Genomic DNA, 19,623 nt, shown 5'->3' on the forward strand with positions numbered 1-19,623 from the left:
CAGAATGAAGGTAGAGATGGCTCGTGTTTGAGGTTGAGGGGCTTTGCTGCAGAGGAGGAAATGGAAATGGGCTGACTGAGATATTTAAAGTTTTCGTTTGTGTCTTTTTGGGCCGTTGTTTGTTGAGACAAGGACAATATTTGCTTATTTTGTCTTTGCACGGAGTTTGCTGCTTTGTGCTTTCCTTCTAAGGGAAAAATCACCCCTAAAATTCCCCATTAAACTGTTTTTGCCTCAACCCACGAGTTTTCTGACTTTTACCCTTTGGGTTCTCTCCCCGGTCCTGCTGGTGGGGAGTGAATGAGCGGCTGTGAGGGCTTGGCTGCTGGGGTTAAACCGTGACAGCAGGTGTGTCTGAGCTGGAATCCTGGCTGAGAGCTGGAATCCCTGCCGAGAGCCTCCTCTGCTGGGGCTGGGATGTTCCACGGGTGCATCCTGCCCCATCTCTGGTGTCCGTGTTCCCCACTGGAGCATGCAGAGCACGTGTGCTCTGCCCTCTCATCCATCACCTCATCGATCTGGTTCAGTGTTTGTGCTGTTGCCAAAGGCGCTCTCGCTGGGACAGGTTGTACCGTGTGGGCTCTCGTACCACGGGAGATCCATGAAGAGCTCTGGCTGTGCCAGTTGGCCGCTGCTCGCTGGGATTGGGAAAGCCGCGCTCTGGTGACGATCTTTGACTCGGTGTGTGGAACATCAGGGCTCACCAAACAGTGTGGGGAGAGGAACCACGCAGGTTCAGGTGCTCTGGTGCTTTGCCTCCTTGTAGCTGGGCTTTGTTTCTAGAGGATCAGGAGCAGCAGTTGTGTGAATTGCTGTTCCTGATACCTCCTCGCTCTGTAGTTCCAGCACCCAGCGTGGAAAACAGGTGACCTCGAAGGAAATGCCCCACTTGTGCCCAGTTTCCATCAACAAAATTCAGTCTGTTGCATTTTGCACCTCTGGAGAATAAACCCAAGAGTGCCAGTTTTTCTTTTTCTTTTTTTTTTTTTTTCCCCTTGTGTTGTCTTCTAAGTTCAGAAGTTTCCATCAGCACTTCCAACCACTCCTGCTGGGGTGCAGTTTTCCTTGTGTTGTAGTGAGCTGTTATACAGTTGCTGTGCTGGTTTCTGAAGTTTCAGTGGTAGATTAAGTAACTTCTCCATAAATACCACTTGGAGGGGACTTCGGGCATGCTTTGTTTAATAAATTGTTCTTGATTATTGCTAAATTTAATGTCTAGCTTCCAAGACAGTATCTCGTATCAAATTCTTGTTTAAAATAGAATAAAACCTGGATGTCTTTGGTATTTATACATCGGGGCTCTGGTTTCATAAGCAATGACATGGGTGTACAGAGTCACCTGACAATCCACTTGTATCAGCTGAAAGCCAGATTTTTGGATGTAGTTCAGCTGTTCCCTCTGATATGAAGCCCACAAAGTTTAGCCCTTCGCACCCAACACTGTTTGGACTCCTCATTAGATACTCTCAATGAATTATTGAGATGCTTAAGCAGAACTAATCATCTATGAAAGGAAATTTGGAAGAATGCCTCAGTGTTAGCCTGGACAGTAGTGGTTGGTGTGCCCAGCCTGGCACTGGGACAGGGTGCCAGCTTAGGAACCAGCCTTAGAGTGACTGCACAGAGCCCTGAAGGTAAGAAAGGGTCCTTTTGAGCCTGTTCTGTATTGCAAAAAAAAAATTCTTTTGGAGCCCAGCAGTTTGTGGTTAGGAGGTGGCACTGTAGAGCATTGATCCTGTCAGATTGTTGGTGCTGCAGTGATTTTATCCCCAGCTGGGCAGGGAGGCACAACGTGCTGTGGTGTCTGCGGGGCCGGCTCTGCCGCCTCCGGGACTGGCCCAGCTTGGCTTGGAAATCCAGGATTTCTCCTTGGCTTGGCAGTTCATGGCCGTTGGCTTCATCCAGCTGGAGTGAAAATTTAATGTCCTCCTCTGTGTGTTGGAAGAGGAAACTTGTAAGGTGGTTTGGGTTCCAGGCTGTGCCCTGCTTGTACTGATAACCTGTGGATCGCAGCTCTTTTCTCCCCTGGAAGCTGCTCTTCTTCCCGAACAAATACCCTAAGGATTTCTCCTCTGCATACCTGTCAGAAGTTGCATTCTTCCTATTTTGGTGTAAGTTATTTTACTCCCTTTGACCTCAGTTAACAGGGAACACGTCATCCCTAAATTCAGTCATTTGTTGGGAGATTGTGCAAAGATTACTTGGCTGAGATACCACAGCATGACAATGTTTCTCACGTGGTTACTTATCTGATACTTGTAATTGAAAGGTAAACAAGTTCACTTGGTCCCTATCAGAAATACTTTAGTGCCCCCTCCTGTATTTTGCTGGATTCCCTCACTTTTTCCCCAGACTGGGACATGTGGAATCCCCTCACAGCCTGGTGCTGGTATCCTCAGTGACTGCAGGAAAAGCTGTCCATGAAAGTAGAAAGTGTCATTAAACCTATTTTATGGAGGGGAAAGCAAATAATCTCCAGTCTGGGAATAACTGGGATCTCTTGACTCTGCGTGTAGCAGGAGCTGGGATGTGCTGCACTGTGCTTTCCAGGCAGGAATGTCTTCCTTCAGGTAAATTCAATGTGAAACTCCCCCACCTACCCCCTAATCCTGGTTTTAAAAGGTCCATCCTTGTGCTCCTGCAGATCAGATCTGTTCAGCACTTGAACTTTGCCAGGGAGCACGGGGAGGGCTCCCTGCCAAGGATTCCAATTCCACTCTGGGGCAGGGCTATCTTGTACTGTTGTTGTTGCTGTTGTCAACTTTTATCTTGGTGCCAGGGCTTGACCTGGAGAGTGTTGGGCTGGTTGTTGCTCCAGGAACACGTGGAATTTTCTACTTCATGAGGATGTAGAAGTGAAGCTCTTCCAGTACCTTTTTAACTGGAGTGTGGGTATCCATTTGATTTGAGCTTGGCTATGAATTTGGGTTGATGTTTGGATGTTTCTTAGGGGTGAAAATGGGGTCTAAGTGGGAAGGGCACGATGGAGCAACGGGTTCTGAAAGATGAATATGAAAAAGGAAGGGAGTTTGCAGGAGGCAGAGGCTTGTTGGGTGTGAGATTTGTGGAGCTGAGTGCAGGATACCTTGGAAGGAACAGTCTGAGGGAACGGGATATGCTGAAGAGCCTGGGGAGTGAGGTGGTTCTGGTCATGGTTTATGAGAGTGTGTGATCCAGAGGAGCTCAGGGAGCTTTAAACCATCAGCTTCCCTCCTGGAATGGCAGCTGTGGTGTTGCTTTGGGACTTGCAAGGATCCCCAGTGATCTGGGATGTGCATCCTGGGCATGGTCCCATTCCAGACACATCCAGCATGGCAGATAAACTGCCTGGTGTGTGGTTTGGGAAGAGGAAGTGTCTGACAAACAAGTGTTCCACAGCACTTGAAATCTGCACCCGTTGCAGCTGTTGGCACTTGGTTATTTGGGAGGAGTCCCCATTTGGGCTCTGTAGAAAGATCCTGCTTTAAGCTAAAAACCTACCTGGATGGCTGCTGGAATTCTGTGTTAGCATGGAATGGGAGTTATTTACCAGGGAGCAGGGAGAGGGCTGGTTTTGTTCTTTCATGGTGCATCCTTTCTTTAATTCCTGAAGCCCTTAGGCTCCATCCTTTGTCAGAGCTGAGTCAAGGTTCATTTTTTTTTAATCTGTAGGTCAAAGACCTGGTTTTGGCAGTCTCTGCATTCAAACCAACTGCTCTGTCTCTTTAAAACTGTGGGCAAAACTGTCTTTGACTGAGTGCAGATTGCTGCCTCCAGTGCCTGTTACCTGAGGCACAGGGAACCATTTATTCCAGCTGTGGAATTCTGCATCCCTTGCTGGACAGCATTTCTGCTTGTTCCTTCTCTCTGTGAAACAGGATGGAAGGGCAGAGCTAAAACTGGAGCAGATCTCAGGGAGGCTTCAGCTGCCTCAGTCTTATCACCCAGATCAAATACACCTTCACATCACATTTACAAAACATAAACCCCAAACTGATGAGGAGAGCTGCCCTCTCCACACCCTTCCCAGGCCAAATCCAGAGGGAAATAATCCCAAATCCTTTCTCTGGGGTGTGTGTGTGTGTGTGTGTTGTGTGCTGCAGTCTGCTCCAGGCTGCCTCTCACACAAGGCAGCTCATGCATCCCTGCCTGTGGAATCCACGGCCACGTCACCCCCAGCCCCTGGCATGTGGCAGTGCTGGGATCAGTGCTGGCTGCTGGCTTCGATGTGCCTCAGGTATGTGTCTGGAAGGGATGCTTTTATCCTTGGAGGCTGGAGGAGAGGAGGAGCACGGCACAGCCCTTGCCTTTGTCTGCCAGCAGGCCTGGGCTCCGAGGAGGGGGTGGATTCCGTGGGATATTTGGCTTTGACGAGCGTTAGGTGTCGAAAATGAGCTCTGGGGAGTGAGTGTGTGTGTTGGGTGGTGAGTCCTTTGTCAGTGACACATCCTTGTGGAGCTTATTTTTGTAGGGATGCTGCAGCAAATCGTGGCCATTGATTTCACAGCAGCGGATTCAGCTGGCGGAAGGGAATATTTTTAACCAATGCTGAAGCTGCTCCTCCAGATTTGCTCCTCCAGCAGCAAATCGTGGCCATTTCCTTCAGAGCAGGGGATTCAGCTGGTAGAAGGCACAGGGAATATTTTTAACCAGTGCCACACCAAGCTGTGTGTACAACACAGGATTTGTTTCCTTGCAGCCACAGCGGTCAGGAATTGTTTGGACTGGGGGCTGTGGGTGGTTTTCATGGAGAAAGGCAAATATTTAGGAAACTGTTTTCACAAAACCTGAAAAATAAAATTTCGGTTATTACTGTGTGTAGATTGTAATCTCAAGATCAAACACAGGATATCCCAATTGTTTTGAAAACATTGGAATATACCATGTACTGCATGAAACATGGGGTGGAGTCACTGGGTGTTAGCTGGGCTTTACTGGTCTCACGTAGGGACGACCAGAAGAGAAAGTGGCACAGATTTTATCTGAGTCTGTAAATTCATGATTCTCTGCCCTTGTGATGGCTCGTCTGGAAATGGTGAAGAACCTGGGATTGTTCCCTGTGGAAGGTGGGAGAAGGGATTGGTACCATCTGGGTGAGGGGTGTGAAGTGAAACTGCTCAGAATGGAGACAGGGCTGGAAAATATTGCTTTTTCTTATGTACTCCTGTACATAAAACTCCCCACTTACATGGGGAGTTTCTGGTGTACCCAGTGATTGGGTAGTTTGAGCTGTTCCTCCCAGAGGAATAAAGGCTGGCAGGTGAGAGGCATTGATTTACAGGGTAGCGACGTCATTTTGGGGTGTTTTTGTTTGTTGAACTCTGTTCTCTCCCTGGCATCTCCTGTCTCTGGTGAGGTTTATTTGCAGTGTGAGGCTGCCCTCTCTCCACAGTGTGTTGCTGTCCCTGTGCCCTCCTGCATCCCTGGCTGTGCTGCTGCTCCTCACTGTGTCACCTGTCACCATAGCCACCTCACCCTCAGGGCTCGAGGTTACATCCAGGCTAATGTGACACTTTGCCCCTGGGTATTTGTTCCTCTTCTGAGTGACTCCCTCCTGGGTGGCTGTGTTTTGCTCAGGCTTTTGGGATGTGTGTATCACATCACAGCTGTGCTGCCTGGCTGTGGCCCTACACCAGGACAGACCCAAATGTCATGAAATGTAAACATTTCCAGCTGCTGTGCCTCATTCCAGTCCAGGTTTGATCATCAGGGCACTGCTGCAGTCATTGCCCTTGCTCATCCTGTTCCTACCCCCAAAATTTGCAATTTTTTGCTTTGTCTGGGCTTGACATTCCTGTGCATGGCCAGGAGTTGGACTTTGATGATCCTTGTGGGTCCCCTCCAGCTCAGGATATTCCATGATTCTGTGATACTGAGTAAACATCCTTCCTTTCTCCAGTGATGTTATTTGACCCTGCTGTGCTGTGGCACCCTGCTTGTGAGGATGTTTGTTCTCCCAGCACTTGGAGTGATCTCATCTCCACTCTATAGGTGGGAGACGGGTGCAGAAAACACAGGTGGCATGTCCGGGGTTTCCTGCCTTCCAGCCCGATGTCCGGTGGGATCTGTCACCTCGTGGCAGCCTCACCACCCTGTCCGTGTGCCTGTGACATTCCTGCCTGCAGCCCTGGGAACGCTTTCCCTGCCACCTCCCCACCCCTCCTGAAATCCCCCCCTCTGCTGACCGCATTCCTGGGGCAGACTGAAGGTGTGCTCACCTGGCCCTGGAGCCGAGTCCCTCTGGGTGCTGACAGAGGGCTGGGAAGCTGCACATCCCCTGTTTCTGGGGGTATGACCCCCCTTTGGGGATCGTGGCCCCCCTTTTGGGATCATGACCCCCGCTGTGGGATCGTGGCCCGGCGCAGCCCCCTGTGCGGGTCCCGCAGGTGCTGCAGCGGGGCCGGTGCGTTTAAACCTCATTACATAACCTGTAGATCATTTTCTCTCTTTCCTGATCAGCTGCTTCCCTTCCCAGTGACGACAGGGAGGCCGGTCCCCTCCGTGCCTGCTGCGTCACGGGAAGGGGCGCACGGGGCTGGTGGAGGCAGGGGACAAAGGTTACGGGATTGAAGCAATCGGGGAAGTGCCGCCGCCGCTCGGAGGAGAAGCCACGCGAGGGCAAGAGGCTCTTTGCAGCTTCTCCCCGCCGGGCCCAGAGCTGCAGAATTGGCAGGAGTAAAATAGCTGCAGCTTGGTTAGGCGAGCCGTGAGCAAGCCCTGGAATCCGTGAATTGCTGCACTGAGGCAGCATGGAGGATTCTGCAGAGCAGAGCCAGGAGATGAGGTATCACATGCTGCAGAGGTAAGAATTACTGAGCTGGTTGGTTGCTCGTGGAAATGCATCCTGAGGTTTTGGGGTTCGTTTTGTCCTCTGAAACCTCGCGGTGCTCTGTGCATGCAGTCTGTGATAGAGATGCCAGAATGCGTCTCAGCTGGGGAATCGGGGTTAGAAAAGTTTGAGATGCTGCACGACTTCTCACCCCTGTAAATTCTGAAGGGTAGGTGAACACTGAAAAATTCCTCCATCACAGAACGCTGCAGTTGTGGCTGGGTGATTAATAGGGTTGCCAGTCACTAACTCAGCATTTACTCCGTTTTGTTTAGAGCTCGGTGTGTTTTCCTCCTTGCTGCCCAGCTTCTGCCTCATCTTACCCAGCAAAAACAAACAAACAAACTCTTCTGTTTTGATTACACTTTGCAGCCTGTGGTTATTAATAAGTAAACTTGATGTTTTTGGTATGCTCACAAATTAAAATGAGCTGTACCTGCTTATAAACAAGTTTTTGTGCACTCTTCTGGGTGCTGAACCTGTGGCTCTGTTGACTCTATACCTGTGGCAGGATCTTTGTGTGCAGTAATTTCAGGTTGGCAGGACAGTTCATGTCTAAACATGTTCACAAATTCTGACCTCAGGATTTTTACCTTTTTTTCTGTTTTTGTTGAGACTGCTCTCCATAACCCTGCAATGAATAAACCTCACTCCCTGGACTGTGCTCCTCCCTTGCATGAAGACTCTGACCCCCTAAATACACAAATTTAGTAGAAATTCAACCTTAACTACACATTTCCTCTTTTTCTTGCCTGTGAACTCCTGAGATTATCACAGGAGTGTGTGAACTCTTGCTCACAGGAGCACATTCTGAGTTCAGTGACCACGTCTGGAAGTGCAGCTTACTGGAAGAAGGGAAAGTACAAGGGGATGAACCTGAGCACACAGAGCTTGTTCTTGGCCTTTCTCTGGGTATCAGCTACCTGCTCTTCTTTGAGATAAGTTACTAGACAGGATGTAGTTGGTCTGACCTAGTAAAGCCATTTATGTGTCCCAGAATGTCTCTGGGAGACAGGCATTTGGTTTTTTGCAGGCTCTAAAATCATCCTTTTGTTCTGGTTTTCCTGGTTACCTTCACTTCTCCCACTCTTGGCTTCATGGATTGCTTTAAATTCTCTTCCACTGTGCTTGGAACAGGTTTGCATGTGCCAGTCAAGCTCAGCATTTCAAGGCTATAACTTGAAGCTCTCCACCAGCCATTTGTTGTGGGAGCATCTCACGTGTGGGATGTGATACTGGTCTGTGGTGTTAATGTGCTGCTGGTGAAGGGTTCAGGAGGGTCTGTGTTCCACGTGGGCAAATCTTCACAGGCCATGATGTGTTTGTGGGGAATGTGAGGGGGAATACGAGTCTTTCTTGTCAGAATGTGGTCAGGCCTGTCTAACAGCAGCTCGCTCCAGGCAGGATGCTCCAGCCCTCACCTGGGGCAGGGAATCTCCAGGTACAGCTCTTGGGCTGCCTGGCCTTGGTGGCTGTGTTGGTAGAAGATGTTGTACATGCCTTGGCTTCTCCCTGGCTTGGTTTCCCCTTCGTGCTGCCCCCCCCAGCAATTCCAGCTGCTCTCTGCTGAATCCCCTCCCATTTCCCAGTGGAATTGCTCAATGGGAACAGCCCTTCAGCAGCTGATTAGGACAGAGGTTCCTGTGGGCTCCCTGTGGCTCCTGGGCACTGATGGTGCCAGTGCCCACCCCTCCAGTGGCACCGACCCCTTGGGTGCTGCTGGATCTTTCCAAAGATTGATTTTTGAGCACCTTCCCAATATTCACTCCTGCAGAAAGGTTCTGTGATCCTGCTGGTGGCAGGGGTAGGGGCTTCCCTGCGTTTGTGGGAAGGGAAACTGTTAGGAAAAGCACAGGAAATGCAGTAAGAGGTAAGTAAACCACAGGGTGATCTGAGAGGTAACTCCTCAGGGCCTGTGAAATAAAAAGTGTCTCATTATTTCCCCTTCGTGCTGCTCTCTGGCAGACACACGGTGTGAAGAGCAGGTCTTGGCTCTTCTGTTGAGTCTCCTCTCACAGTGTCAGCTTTGTCAACTTCACCAAACCGAAGCCAAAGGGTGATTTATCCCTGTTGTTGCTGTGGAAGCTGAAGCACAAGAACGGGAAGTGACTGTGCCATTCCCACACAAAGGCGGTGGCAGGGCACGGGCTTGGTCTTGGCAGACACAGAACTGGCTTTCTCTGTGTGTAGTAGAAGTAACGTGATTAATTTGTCCTCTGGCTCGCAGAGCTTTTTGAGGAAGATATTAAAGACTGGAAAACTCTTGGAAAATGATTTCCATAGCCAGTCTGAGTCTCTCATTTCCACCTGGAGATGTATTTGCTGTTCTTCCCCAAGAGGATTTCCTCACAGAGCTGATCTTTGTAGCTTGTTTTGCCAAAGCCAAACATCACTGTGGTTGTTTCCCAGCTTCCCTAGATGGACTGGAAGCTGACTGGTGGAACACTGTCGTTCTGTGAACATATTTTTACCTACTTATATATTGACATAGCTGGAATTTCTCCAGATCACCTGGGTTTTTGAGAGGGATAACTGAAGGGGAGTCATCCCGTAAAACTGAGGAGCCGGCCAGGGGGGTCTGCAGGCGAGGAGGGATTCTGCTCCTCTGCCTGGGGAACGTGGTCAAAGGGAACTTGATAAAACCTTCTGCCTGTGTGCACCTGCAGTGACAAGTTGCTTCTGTCTCCCACGATTTCCTCAGGCCCAGCATGTCTGGTTTGCACCTCGTCAAGCAGGGCCGGGACAGGAAGAAGGTCGATGTGCAGCGGGATTTCACGGTGGCCTCTCCAGCTGAATTTGTCACTCGCTTTGGAGGAAATAAAGTTATTGAAAAGGCAAGTTACTGATCTCCTTTAGCATATGGCATTTTGTTCCCCTCTCCTGAGCTGTGACTTCTCTCTCTCTCTAAGGCTGTAGGTTGCAGGTATCAAATTATTAATATTCCTGAGTTTGGAAGTTGTACTTCTGCCTGGAATAATTGTATTTCCTTTTTCTTTTATATGTGATAAATAAATATCTCATTGTTTTAGCTGAATGTGGGAGGAAAAGAAATAGGAGTGAACCAGAGCTCTTCTGCTGATCCAGAAGGATTTATAGACAGACATAACGAAGGTAGACTGGAAAAACACTAAAAAATGTATTTAAAAATACATAATTTGATGGATGAGATCTCTATCAGCTACTGGAAGTTTTAACCACTTGTTATAGCTGTTCTCTGTGCCCTTCTGCTCTTTAGTCCAACCAAAACATAACACATTAAAATTTTATGGTGGATCAAGAGCTGATTTCTGAATTAACTGCTGGGCCACAAACTGGATGCTGACCAAGGAAACTGCACAGCCCCAAACAGGGCAAAAAAATCTGCAGAGGAAAAGCCTGTTTTCATAATTGTTTAGTGTTCTGTGCCATTTAGGCCCTATTTCATTCCAGCTTCTAATCCACTCAGGTGCTGATAGCAAACAACGGCATTGCAGCAGTGAAGTGCATGAGGTCCATCCGGCGCTGGTCCTACGAGATGTTCAGGAACGAAAGGGCCATCAGATTTGTTGTCATGGTGACTCCTGAGGACCTGAAAGCCAATGCAGGTGAGCTGTAAAGCTGTGAGGGTGCCCAGCCCTTCTCCTGCCACTCACCTGAGTGTCCATGGGGGTGCAAGAGTGGAATGTGTGGAGGGCTTTTCCAGTCTCACCGATTCTGTGGCTCTGTGACACTTCCATAACTGTAGATTTTGGGGAGTTTTGGACCAAGCACAGTTGTTAGATTGGCAACCTAAATGAGACCTACTTTATGTTGCAGAGTATATTAAAATGGCAGATCACTACGTGCCCGTTCCAGGAGGACCCAACAACAACAACTATGCAAACGTGGAACTCATCCTTGACATTGCCAAGAGGATTCCAGTGCAGGTGAGAAGTGTCACAGGTACTTTCCAAAACGGGAGGCAACACCAAGCCATCTTCCCTCCTTCAGTAACAAGTAGTATCTGGTGAACAAGGCAGGACAGAGAAATTGGAATTACAGACCTGTACCAGCACCCAAAGGCAATGCATGTGGCAGTGCAGTGATCTCCCAGCAGGAATATCTGCAGGAGATGGGAGGTTCCCTTCACCCTTTCACTTTCCTGCACCCAGTTCCCCCTCAGCAGTTGCTGCAGCAGCCTGCTTGGACTTGCCTACAAGGTACAAGACAATCTTTAAACCAAGCGCAGTGTGTCGTTCAGGAGCTGCTCTGGGTTTTGAATGTTCTGAGGGTGTTTTCAATGAGGGGAAAAAAGGACTTGAAGTGCTTCTGTTTCTGCTCACTTGCTTGTTTTCCTCCAACAAAGAGTGAATTATGTGGTTTCCTCCTGCAGGCTGTGTGGGCTGGCTGGGGCCACGCGTCTGAGAACCCTAAACTGCCAGAGCTTCTGCACAAAAACGGGATTGCTTTCATGGGTGAGGAGATTTCACGTCTAGTCCTTACTTTAAGATGGGCAGGTTCAGTGAGACAGAAAATCCTGAGTGCAAAAGGGAGCCCTAAGGAATGGTTTGCAAGTGCAAGAGAGATGATCTGTTCTTTACAGTGGTCCTTGTATGGAAGAAGGGGGCAAGTTCTCCAGCATATGTTTGAATATTGAGATAAGAAATCAGAAAAGATTCCTATTAGATGGTTTCAAAAACTGAACATCCCTGTTCTCATTTTAAAGGGGGTTCAGTCCTATGGGGAGGGTGGAGTTTTACCTAAATTAGACTTCTGGCCATTTCCCTAATGTTTGACTTTGCTCATGTCTCTGTCATGTGTTGTCTTTGCAGGTCCTCCAAGCCAAGCCATGTGGGCCTTAGGAGATAAAATCGCTTCTTCCATCGTGGCTCAGACTGCTGGCATTCCAACCCTTCCCTGGAGCGGCAGTGGTAAGGAGGAATTTGCCCTCTGCTTATCTAATTTTTAAGAAGCTCTGCGCTCAGAAATGTGTTCCAAGCGATGATCTGTCTGTTCGGGGTTTCAGATTGGTGGTATTTCCCCACCACGCTGTTTGTGTCACCCGTGCCCATCACATGGGCTGTCACTGAGCCCTGCAGCACGAGGGGCCAAGGGGATGGTGTTTGTGTTTCAGGTCTCCGGGTGGACTGGCAGGAAAACGATCTCCAGAAGCGCATCCTGAACGTTCCTCAGGAGCTCTACGAGAAGGGCTACGTGAAGGACGCGGACGATGGGCTGCGGGTACGGGTGTTTGGGAGGTGTTTGAGGGGTGTGCCTGCACGCCTGGGGAGAGCTGGGGGCTGAGTGTGCTTCTGTTGGGAGTACAAACTGGGACTGGGCTGCAGCCTCAGAGCTGGGGCTTGGAAACTGGGAAGTGATCTTTGGACCCAGCCTGCAGAACTAGGTGAGAATTAGAAGAAAGAGGCAGAATCTGGGACCAAGGCTGTGTTTCATTAAACACATTTTTTCCAGCCTCAGACACCCTCTCAAACTGGGATATTTGGTCTCTATCCCATCAGTTGCTAAATAGAGTCAGACGTGGAAATTGGATGTGAATCAACAGGGAAATAATGATCTTTTCAACTTGATTCTGCTGCCTTTTTGTACTTACCCCTGTTTTTCTGCCCATCTTGGCCAGGCTGCTGAGGAGGTTGGCTACCCTGTGATGATCAAGGCGTCCGAAGGAGGAGGAGGAAAAGGAATCAGGAAAGTTAACAATGCAGATGATTTCCCCAATCTGTTCAGACAGGTAACTTCCCCCCTTGGTTTGTGCTGCCCTGTTCTAAATGTTGAGGTTGGGTGGTTCTGGATCAAATAACTGAGCTTTGGGCGGCCCAGGGGAAATAACGTGGATGTTCCTTGCTCCAAAAACGCCCTTGGGGCTGGCTGTGACTGAGATGGGTGTTTACCAGAGATGCTCTGCCTGTTCCTCGTGTCTCTGCTGTAGGTCCAGACCGAAGTGCCGGGCTCTCCCATCTTTGTGATGAGACTGGCCAAGCAGTCCCGGCACCTGGAGGTGCAGATCCTGGCGGACCAGTACGGCAATGCCATCTCCCTCTTCGGCCGGGACTGCTCCGTGCAGCGCAGGCACCAGAAGATCATCGAGGAGGCTCCTGCCTCTATCGCGACTTCCACGGTGTTTGAGCACATGGAGCAGGTGAGGGTGGCTCTGCAGGTTCCCTTCTCCTGGTCAGGCTCCAGAAACAGGCAGGATTTCTTGTTTTTATAACTAGACTTCTGCATTGTTGGAGCTTTTAAAAGGGTGATGTGGAGTTGTGGGTCTTAAACTGCTTGATGAGGGCAACCACTCACCTTTCCACACTGACAGAGTCCCATGTCCTCACAAACAGCTGTAGAGCTCCCTTCTCAGATGTGTGGACCCTGAAAATGGGAGAGAAGTGTGATTTAAATGTGTGTTATCATATTAAAAGCAAGCTGCGGGAGTTGTGTGAATTGCCTAGTTCTGAGTGCCATAAGCATTTGCTTCAAACTCTGCCTTTTGTAAGTTGTAAGTGAAATAAGTTGGGAATCAGAACTCCTGTGCCCCAGGAGCAGGTCTCAGGCCTACTACAAGCTTTGGGATGTTTCAGAATGCCAGCAAAATTCTGAAGTGGATGGGGTGGATGAACAGGGTGCATGTAACTGAGCACGAAATCCTCTTTTTTTCCCCGTGTCCTAGTGTGCTGTGAAGCTTGCCAAAATGGTGGGATATGTGAGTGCAGGCACTGTGGAGTACCTGTACAGCCAGGATGGCAGCTTCTACTTCCTGGAGCTGAACCCTCGCCTGCAAGTGGAGCATCCCTGCACAGAGATGGTGGCTGATGTCAACCTGCCTGCAGCGCAGCTCCAGGTGAGCCAGGGGCCAGATCCTGAGCTCCAGGTGAGCCAGGGGCCAGATCCTGAGCTCCAGGTGAGCCAGGGGCCAGATCCTGAGCTCCAGGTGAGCCAGGGGCCAGGTCCTGAGCTCCAGGTGAGCCAGGGGCCAGGTCCTGAGCTCCAGGTGAGCCAGAGCCCAGGTCCTGAGCTCCAGGTGAGCCAGGGGCCAGATCCTGAGCTCCAGGTGAGCCAGGGGCCAGATCCTGAGCTCCAGGTGAGCCAGGGGCCAGATCCTGAGCTCCAGGGGAGCCAGGGGCCAGATCCTGAGCTCCAGGGGAGCCAGGGGCCAGATCCTGAGCTCCAAGGGAGCCAAGGGCTGGGTCCAGTGTTCTTGGAGGCTTTCAGAAGTGTTTGATCAGTGGTACCTGGAAGAGGCCCGAGCATGAAAAACCTGCTGAAGGCTTAGTGAAACAGGAGGGAAGGGCTCTTGTCTGAGCCCAGCTGGGTGCTGGGTTAGAGCTGGATCACACACTGATATGGTACAGATCTCTAGATCTTTGTGCTGATAGAGGAGAGAACACAAAGGAAAGATCAGAGAGCTCCATAAACTGTGGCCTATATTCCATGTGCAGGTAGGTGATGCGTGACTCCCACACGTTTCCTCTTCAACAAAAATCCCCAATAACTCCAAGGCCCGTTTTGGTACTTTCTCAGCTGGAGCAAAGCTTCATTCAGCATCCCAAAATATTTGTGCATCCCTCCTGTTGGAAAGCAAAGGCAGGTTACATTCTGGTTGTTTCTCCTGGTCGGCCTTAAGGTAAAAGGAGTGCGAAGGGAAGCAAGACAGGAATAAAACACTGAGGTGGGAAAACTGATTTAAGGAAAGGCTGTAAAAAAACCTATCTTGACGAGCTTTGGCCATGAGTAGTTCAACTATAGGCTCTCAAATTCCTTTGTGAATGAGCTGGCTTTGGAGGCTGCAGTGCCAGTTCTGGGCAGAGCATCGCCCACTCCGCCCCGAGGGACAGCAGCCAGAGTTTCTAGTGACAAAAGGAGGGAAAACAGGGCAGACAATTGGAGTTTTCATCCTTCAGCAAGCCCAGCAGTTGTTTGAAGTTCCCCAAAGTCACCAGGGGATCCCTCACAGATCCTGCAGAAAGCAGGTGTTGTCTGTGTGTCCCCCTGAACTCCTGTGTGCTGCCAGGCTCCCTCCCTCTTCCCAGCCCCAAGCTTTTCCAGCAGGGAGTGAATGCCACAGTCCCCTCACACCATATTAGGGCTCTAGGTGCTTTTCTACTTCACTTTTAGACTCTATAAAAAGCCTCCAATTACTGAACAGAATAAGAGGGACTTTTGCTCCATAAGATGCAGCCAGGGCTGGTTCTGCAGGTTACTCTCTCCACAGTTTGTAGTTGCAAAATTCCAGCTTCCTGTAACTACTTAGGTCCTGTCTCACTGGCACCTCAGTGTATTTTTAACAGGCCTAATGCCCATCCTCAGCTGACCTGGCACTGTCTGCTTTCCCTGGAGCCTTTTAATCAGTCAGTGGAAAATACTGACTGAAGGGCTTAAGGTGGATATTACACTGAGCTCAGTTGTCCTGGGAAGTGGGAATGTTCAAGCCTGTGAGGAGAGAAACCGAGTGGTGGCTTCTTTTAATATTTCTTTTTCTCCTTAGATTGCCATGGGGGTCCCCCTCCACAGAATCAAGGATATCAGAGTGATGTATGGTGTTTCTCCATGGGGAGACACAACTATCGATTTCGAGAACTCAGCCCATGTCCCCAGTCCCCGTGGCCACGTCATCGCTGCACGGATCACCAGTGAGAATCCTGATGAGGTGAGGGCTTAAATCCTGTACTTACTGGTCGCTCACAGGCTGCACACCTTGGGTCAATCCCTGCTGCTGCTGCTCCTGAAAATTTTGGCGGCAAATCTGAAAGATTCTTCCCTTACCTCGCTTAGCTGATGGTTCTCTGGGCTCTGGTTAGACACAACCTGAACTTACTTATGTGTAAATCAGTTTACAGCACCAAGAGGTGTTCTAAGAGCCTTCAGAACTCCAATTGCTTCCCTAATTCTGGATTATTTACTTTTTCCTTAGGATGCAGAGCAATGTCTGTCTGTCTGTCTCTACAGGGATTTAAGCCCAGTTCTGGGACAGTTCAGGAGCTGAATTTCCGCAGCAATAAGAACGTCTGGGGCTATTTCAGTGTCGCTGCTGCAGGAGGGCTCCATGAGTTTGCTGATTCTCAGTTTGGTCACTGCTTCTCCTGGGGAGAAAACCGTGAAGAAGCCATTTCGTGAGTAGTCAGAAATGTGGTAGAGCCCTGGAAATTGTTTAGTTTTGACCTCTTTGATCCAAACTGCCACGGAAAAACAAGGCTCCCTCCCTACTTTAGGAGCTTTAAGAGAAGTTTCCCTCTCTATACCTTGTTTTCCACATCATGGTCAGGCTTCTCATCCCTCTTGCTTTGCAATTCCACTATATTGCACTTACATTTCTACACTTTTTGCTGAATTTTCTTTCCTTTTTTCCTGTCTGTTTTATCCCTGCTGCTGGGGTATGACACAGCTACCCCTGTGTGGAAGAACCTCTTTGAAGTCTTCAGGTGAAGGCTTCTAACAGGAAAAACATCACTAACTTGTTATGCTGATGCCTTAGGATGGTTTATAAATCGTGGAGTGCCCTTGTGGTGTTGAGTGTTGAAGCATCTGGTCATAGGACAGGGTTGTCAGACTTGCCTTCCGTGTTTTTAATCCTTCCCCCTGTTCCGTTCTGGGTGGGATGGAGACCAAGTGTGGTGATAGCAGGGGGAACTGCTGATCCCACTGAGCTGCCCTTCTTCACACCAGCAGCAGGTTGAAGATAATCAGTATTCTCTCAATCCCAGACATGCCCTACAGGACCTTGCTCCAGTGCACGTGCTCTTCTGCTCTTCCCTTTGGGCTGCTTTTCCCAGCAGCTGGCGGGGAGTTGTCTGGAGCTGCCGGCTTGCTCGTTGCCGTTAGTTTGGGATAGATAAAAGGGGTTCTTTTTCCTTTCAGAAACATGGTGGTGGCATTGAAGGAGCTGTCCATCCGAGGGGACTTCCGGACCACTGTGGAATACTTGATCAAACTGCTGGAGACTGAGAGCTTCCAGCAGAACCGCATCGACACGGGCTGGCTGGATCGGCTGATCGCCGAGAAAGTGCAGGTCCAGCTGCTCTCCTTGCAGGAATACAAATGGGAAAGAGGGGGGAAAGGGGTTGCTGTGTGCTGATGCAAAAGGACAAGGAGTTAGGAGTGGTTAATGTCCACTTAATGAATTTTCACTGGCCTTAGTTCTTACATATATCAAAACCCCAGGTCGTCCCTGCTGGGGAAAGTTGGTCTTTAAGTTGGCCCGAAAAGCATCTTTAGTGCACGTGGGAATTAAGACAAGTGTTTTGGAGTCTGGGGCAGAAGATAGTGGAAATGTTATTGGAGCCTCAAGATTTGATCCAGGAAGAAAAAGATGTATTTTTAAGGAATTACGGAGGAATTGCTTCTATGCAGAGTTCACGTGGCTGCTACAGCAACTCAATTTTAAAGAGGCGTTGGCCCCGAATCAAAAATAGAGCTGAGACCTGGTGAATCTTGTCTGGTGCTGAAGCTGAAGGAGGTGTGACGGTGCCCTGTGCCCTCTCTTTGCAGGCTGAGAGGCCTGACACCATGCTGGGAGTGGTGTGTGGGGCTCTGCACGTGGCTGACGTGAGCTTACGGAACAGCGTCTCCAACTTCCTGCACTCCCTGGAAAGGTAAAAGCCCAAGTGCTCTCTAGTAATTAGCTCTGATTTACGAGTTTTGTTCAGTCCAGTCCAGAAATACTCAGGGCTTGTTATTTGCTGGCTGTTCACTGCCCCCAGGAAGCTGTTTTAACACTGGCCTGAGAAAGCTGGCAGGTATCTGTGCATCTCCCCAGCATATCCCCTGCTGTTTGCACAGATTGGTTTGCTTTCTGGCAGTTTGGGCAGAAGCTCCAAGAAATGGATCAGAAACATGGAGTTCTTTCTCCATGTGCTGCTTGGGCAGCATCAGGGAATCTTGAATCACCCTTGGGTAAATGGAAAAGAGAGCAAAGCCAGTCTGTGTTGCTGGGGGGAAATGGGCTCACTTTGTCAAACTGATAATTGTCTCTCCTAAGAAGTGACTGTAAAAAACTGCTCCCATTTCTCTGCTAGTGTTTCCCAATTCCTTGCATGCATCTTTGAACCCATTTGGACACCTGGTAGCCATTTGGTGGCTTGTGGAAGATCAGTTTTGCTTTGTACTTCTCTCCCCAGGGGCCAAGTCTTGCCTGCTCATACCCTGCTAAACACTGTGGACGTGGAACTCATCTATGAGGGAAAGAAGTACGTGCTGAAGGTACGATGGACAGGGGGGAAAACCATCCTCCTGCCCCTGAGCTGGACATGTCTGTGTGTGCTGCTCTGGCTTAGTCTTTGTAGAACGTGTAATTATGGGAATTACATCCGAACAGGGTTTATTTTGTCTGCTTTAGTGGGTGAAGAAATCAGTATAACCTCCCTTATGATAACACCCCCAACCCATCTTTCCCTTGCAATGTCTCTGTAAACATTTCAACCTTTTGGACTCAAGAAATTCTCTGGCTGGGGTGAAAATTACTTTGTTGGAGGCAAAACTACAACAGGTTGACCAAAACTTTCAGTTGATGGTTCTGAATATGTAGGCCCACTCAACACGACAGAATTTGTAGCAATTTGTTCCTTTACTGTTACTTTGCTGCGTGCAGAACCTGATATTGTGAAACCAGACATACAAAAGTTAGGAAACGTAAGACTTAAGGTTGCCTGTGCAATCTTCATTAGCTTCCTTGGGCAAATTTTGGGACGGTGAAGTTTTTACTGACGTGACCGTATGCTGGTTTTTGCAGTTCTGAGTGTTCTGCACCCCTGCACCTCCCTGGTTTTATCCTGGCACTCCTGTGAAGAGGAATAGAGGCACTGAGCAGCAGCTGAAGTTTCTTTAAGGCATTTACCCAGCTTCAAATAGCAGCTCTGGGGCAGAGACTGTGATCCCTTTCTCCAGGGGCACATTTGTTGCTTTCCCTGTGGGACAGTCTCTCTATTTCCTCCCCAAATTGTCTCATCCATTATGCAGTTTTAGTACACGACTGTGACTCGTGCATAGATCAGGGTGAAGAAATGATCCATGATTGCACAATCAAACCTCTCCAGTCAGGCCTTCAGTGTGAGAGGATTAAATTGAGATTCACGGAGAGCATTAGTTCTGGCGCCTCCTGACTGCCAAATGCTTGGCTTTGTGAGCCCAAATTTTTTTGCATGAAAAAAAAAAGTCTCTGTTCCCTTTCTTTAATTCCCACTCTTGCAGTGCTTGGAAAACTGTGTGTGTGTGTTGTGGCAACTCGGGCACTGTCAGTGCTGTGTTTAACTCCCGGGATATTTACCATTCCTGTGGGCCTGCAGGTGACCCGGCAGTCTCCCAACGCCTACGTGGTGATCATGAACAACTCCTGTGTGGAAGTGGATGTGCACAGGCTGAGTGATGGGGGGCTGCTCCTCTCCTATGACGGCAGCAGCTACACCACCTACATGAAAGAAGAAGTGGACAGGTACAGATCGATGTTTAACATTTATTTACACACAAGTCAGACTTAGGCGTACTTGTAACTTTATACCTCCCAAAGATCAACTGGGAATGGAATTATCTCTTAGGAAGAGGTTCCTGGATGTGTTGTGGATGAGTTTAAAGGGAAGAGTTGCCTTCACCTGGAGAGCAGATCTTGGCTACTGTTAAAAGGAAGATCTGAATGTGCACCAATGTGGAGTCCCTGTTCCTCTGCTGGTTCTTTGAAAATGCCCTTTGGGATTATAAAAATCGAAAACCAGAACATGAAAATCTTTAAAATCCTTGAAACTCCACAGCTGCCATAGAAATAGAGCAAGATGTGCTGTCTCAGTGCATTCCCTCAAAATTCCCTGCAAGCATCACAGCAGTGAGGCCAGAAAATCCCCAGGTCTGGAACGTGAACCTTT

General features: G+C 49.2%; 1 protein-coding gene across 6 annotated transcripts in view; it reads left to right on the forward strand.

Moving 5' to 3' along the window:
* ACACA (acetyl-CoA carboxylase alpha) overlaps positions 1 to 19,623 on the forward strand; it is a 109,328-nt gene that overhangs the window by 8,355 nt on the left and 81,350 nt on the right. For 5 of the 6 annotated variants that reach the window (XM_027883801.1, XM_027883800.1, XM_027883802.1 and 2 more), the window contains exons 4-18: positions 9,510 to 9,642; positions 10,254 to 10,392; positions 10,604 to 10,713; positions 11,160 to 11,241; positions 11,599 to 11,697; positions 11,901 to 12,007; positions 12,405 to 12,515; positions 12,714 to 12,923; positions 13,446 to 13,616; positions 15,261 to 15,422; positions 15,722 to 15,885; positions 16,631 to 16,781; positions 17,261 to 17,364; positions 17,890 to 17,971; positions 19,054 to 19,199. In XM_027883801.1, the coding sequence (XP_027739602.1) occupies positions 9,510 to 9,642; positions 10,254 to 10,392; positions 10,604 to 10,713; positions 11,160 to 11,241; positions 11,599 to 11,697; positions 11,901 to 12,007; positions 12,405 to 12,515; positions 12,714 to 12,923; positions 13,446 to 13,616; positions 15,261 to 15,422; positions 15,722 to 15,885; positions 16,631 to 16,781; positions 17,261 to 17,364; positions 17,890 to 17,971; positions 19,054 to 19,199 (1,971 nt within the window). Of the gene's footprint in view, positions 1 to 6,595; positions 6,782 to 9,509; positions 9,643 to 10,253; positions 10,393 to 10,603; positions 10,714 to 11,159; positions 11,242 to 11,598; positions 11,698 to 11,900; positions 12,008 to 12,404; positions 12,516 to 12,713; positions 12,924 to 13,445; positions 13,617 to 15,260; positions 15,423 to 15,721; positions 15,886 to 16,630; positions 16,782 to 17,260; positions 17,365 to 17,889; positions 17,972 to 19,053; positions 19,200 to 19,623 lie in introns of those variants that run through there. The other variant, XM_027883805.1, reaches the window with a different exon arrangement.

The sequence above is a fragment of the Empidonax traillii genome, unplaced genomic scaffold (genome assembly GCF_003031625.1).
Source record: "Empidonax traillii isolate 1590-97213 ecotype Southwest subspecies unplaced genomic scaffold, ASM303162v1 scaffold135:size1941959, whole genome shotgun sequence".
Lineage (NCBI taxonomy): Eukaryota > Metazoa > Chordata > Aves > Passeriformes > Tyrannidae > Empidonax > Empidonax traillii.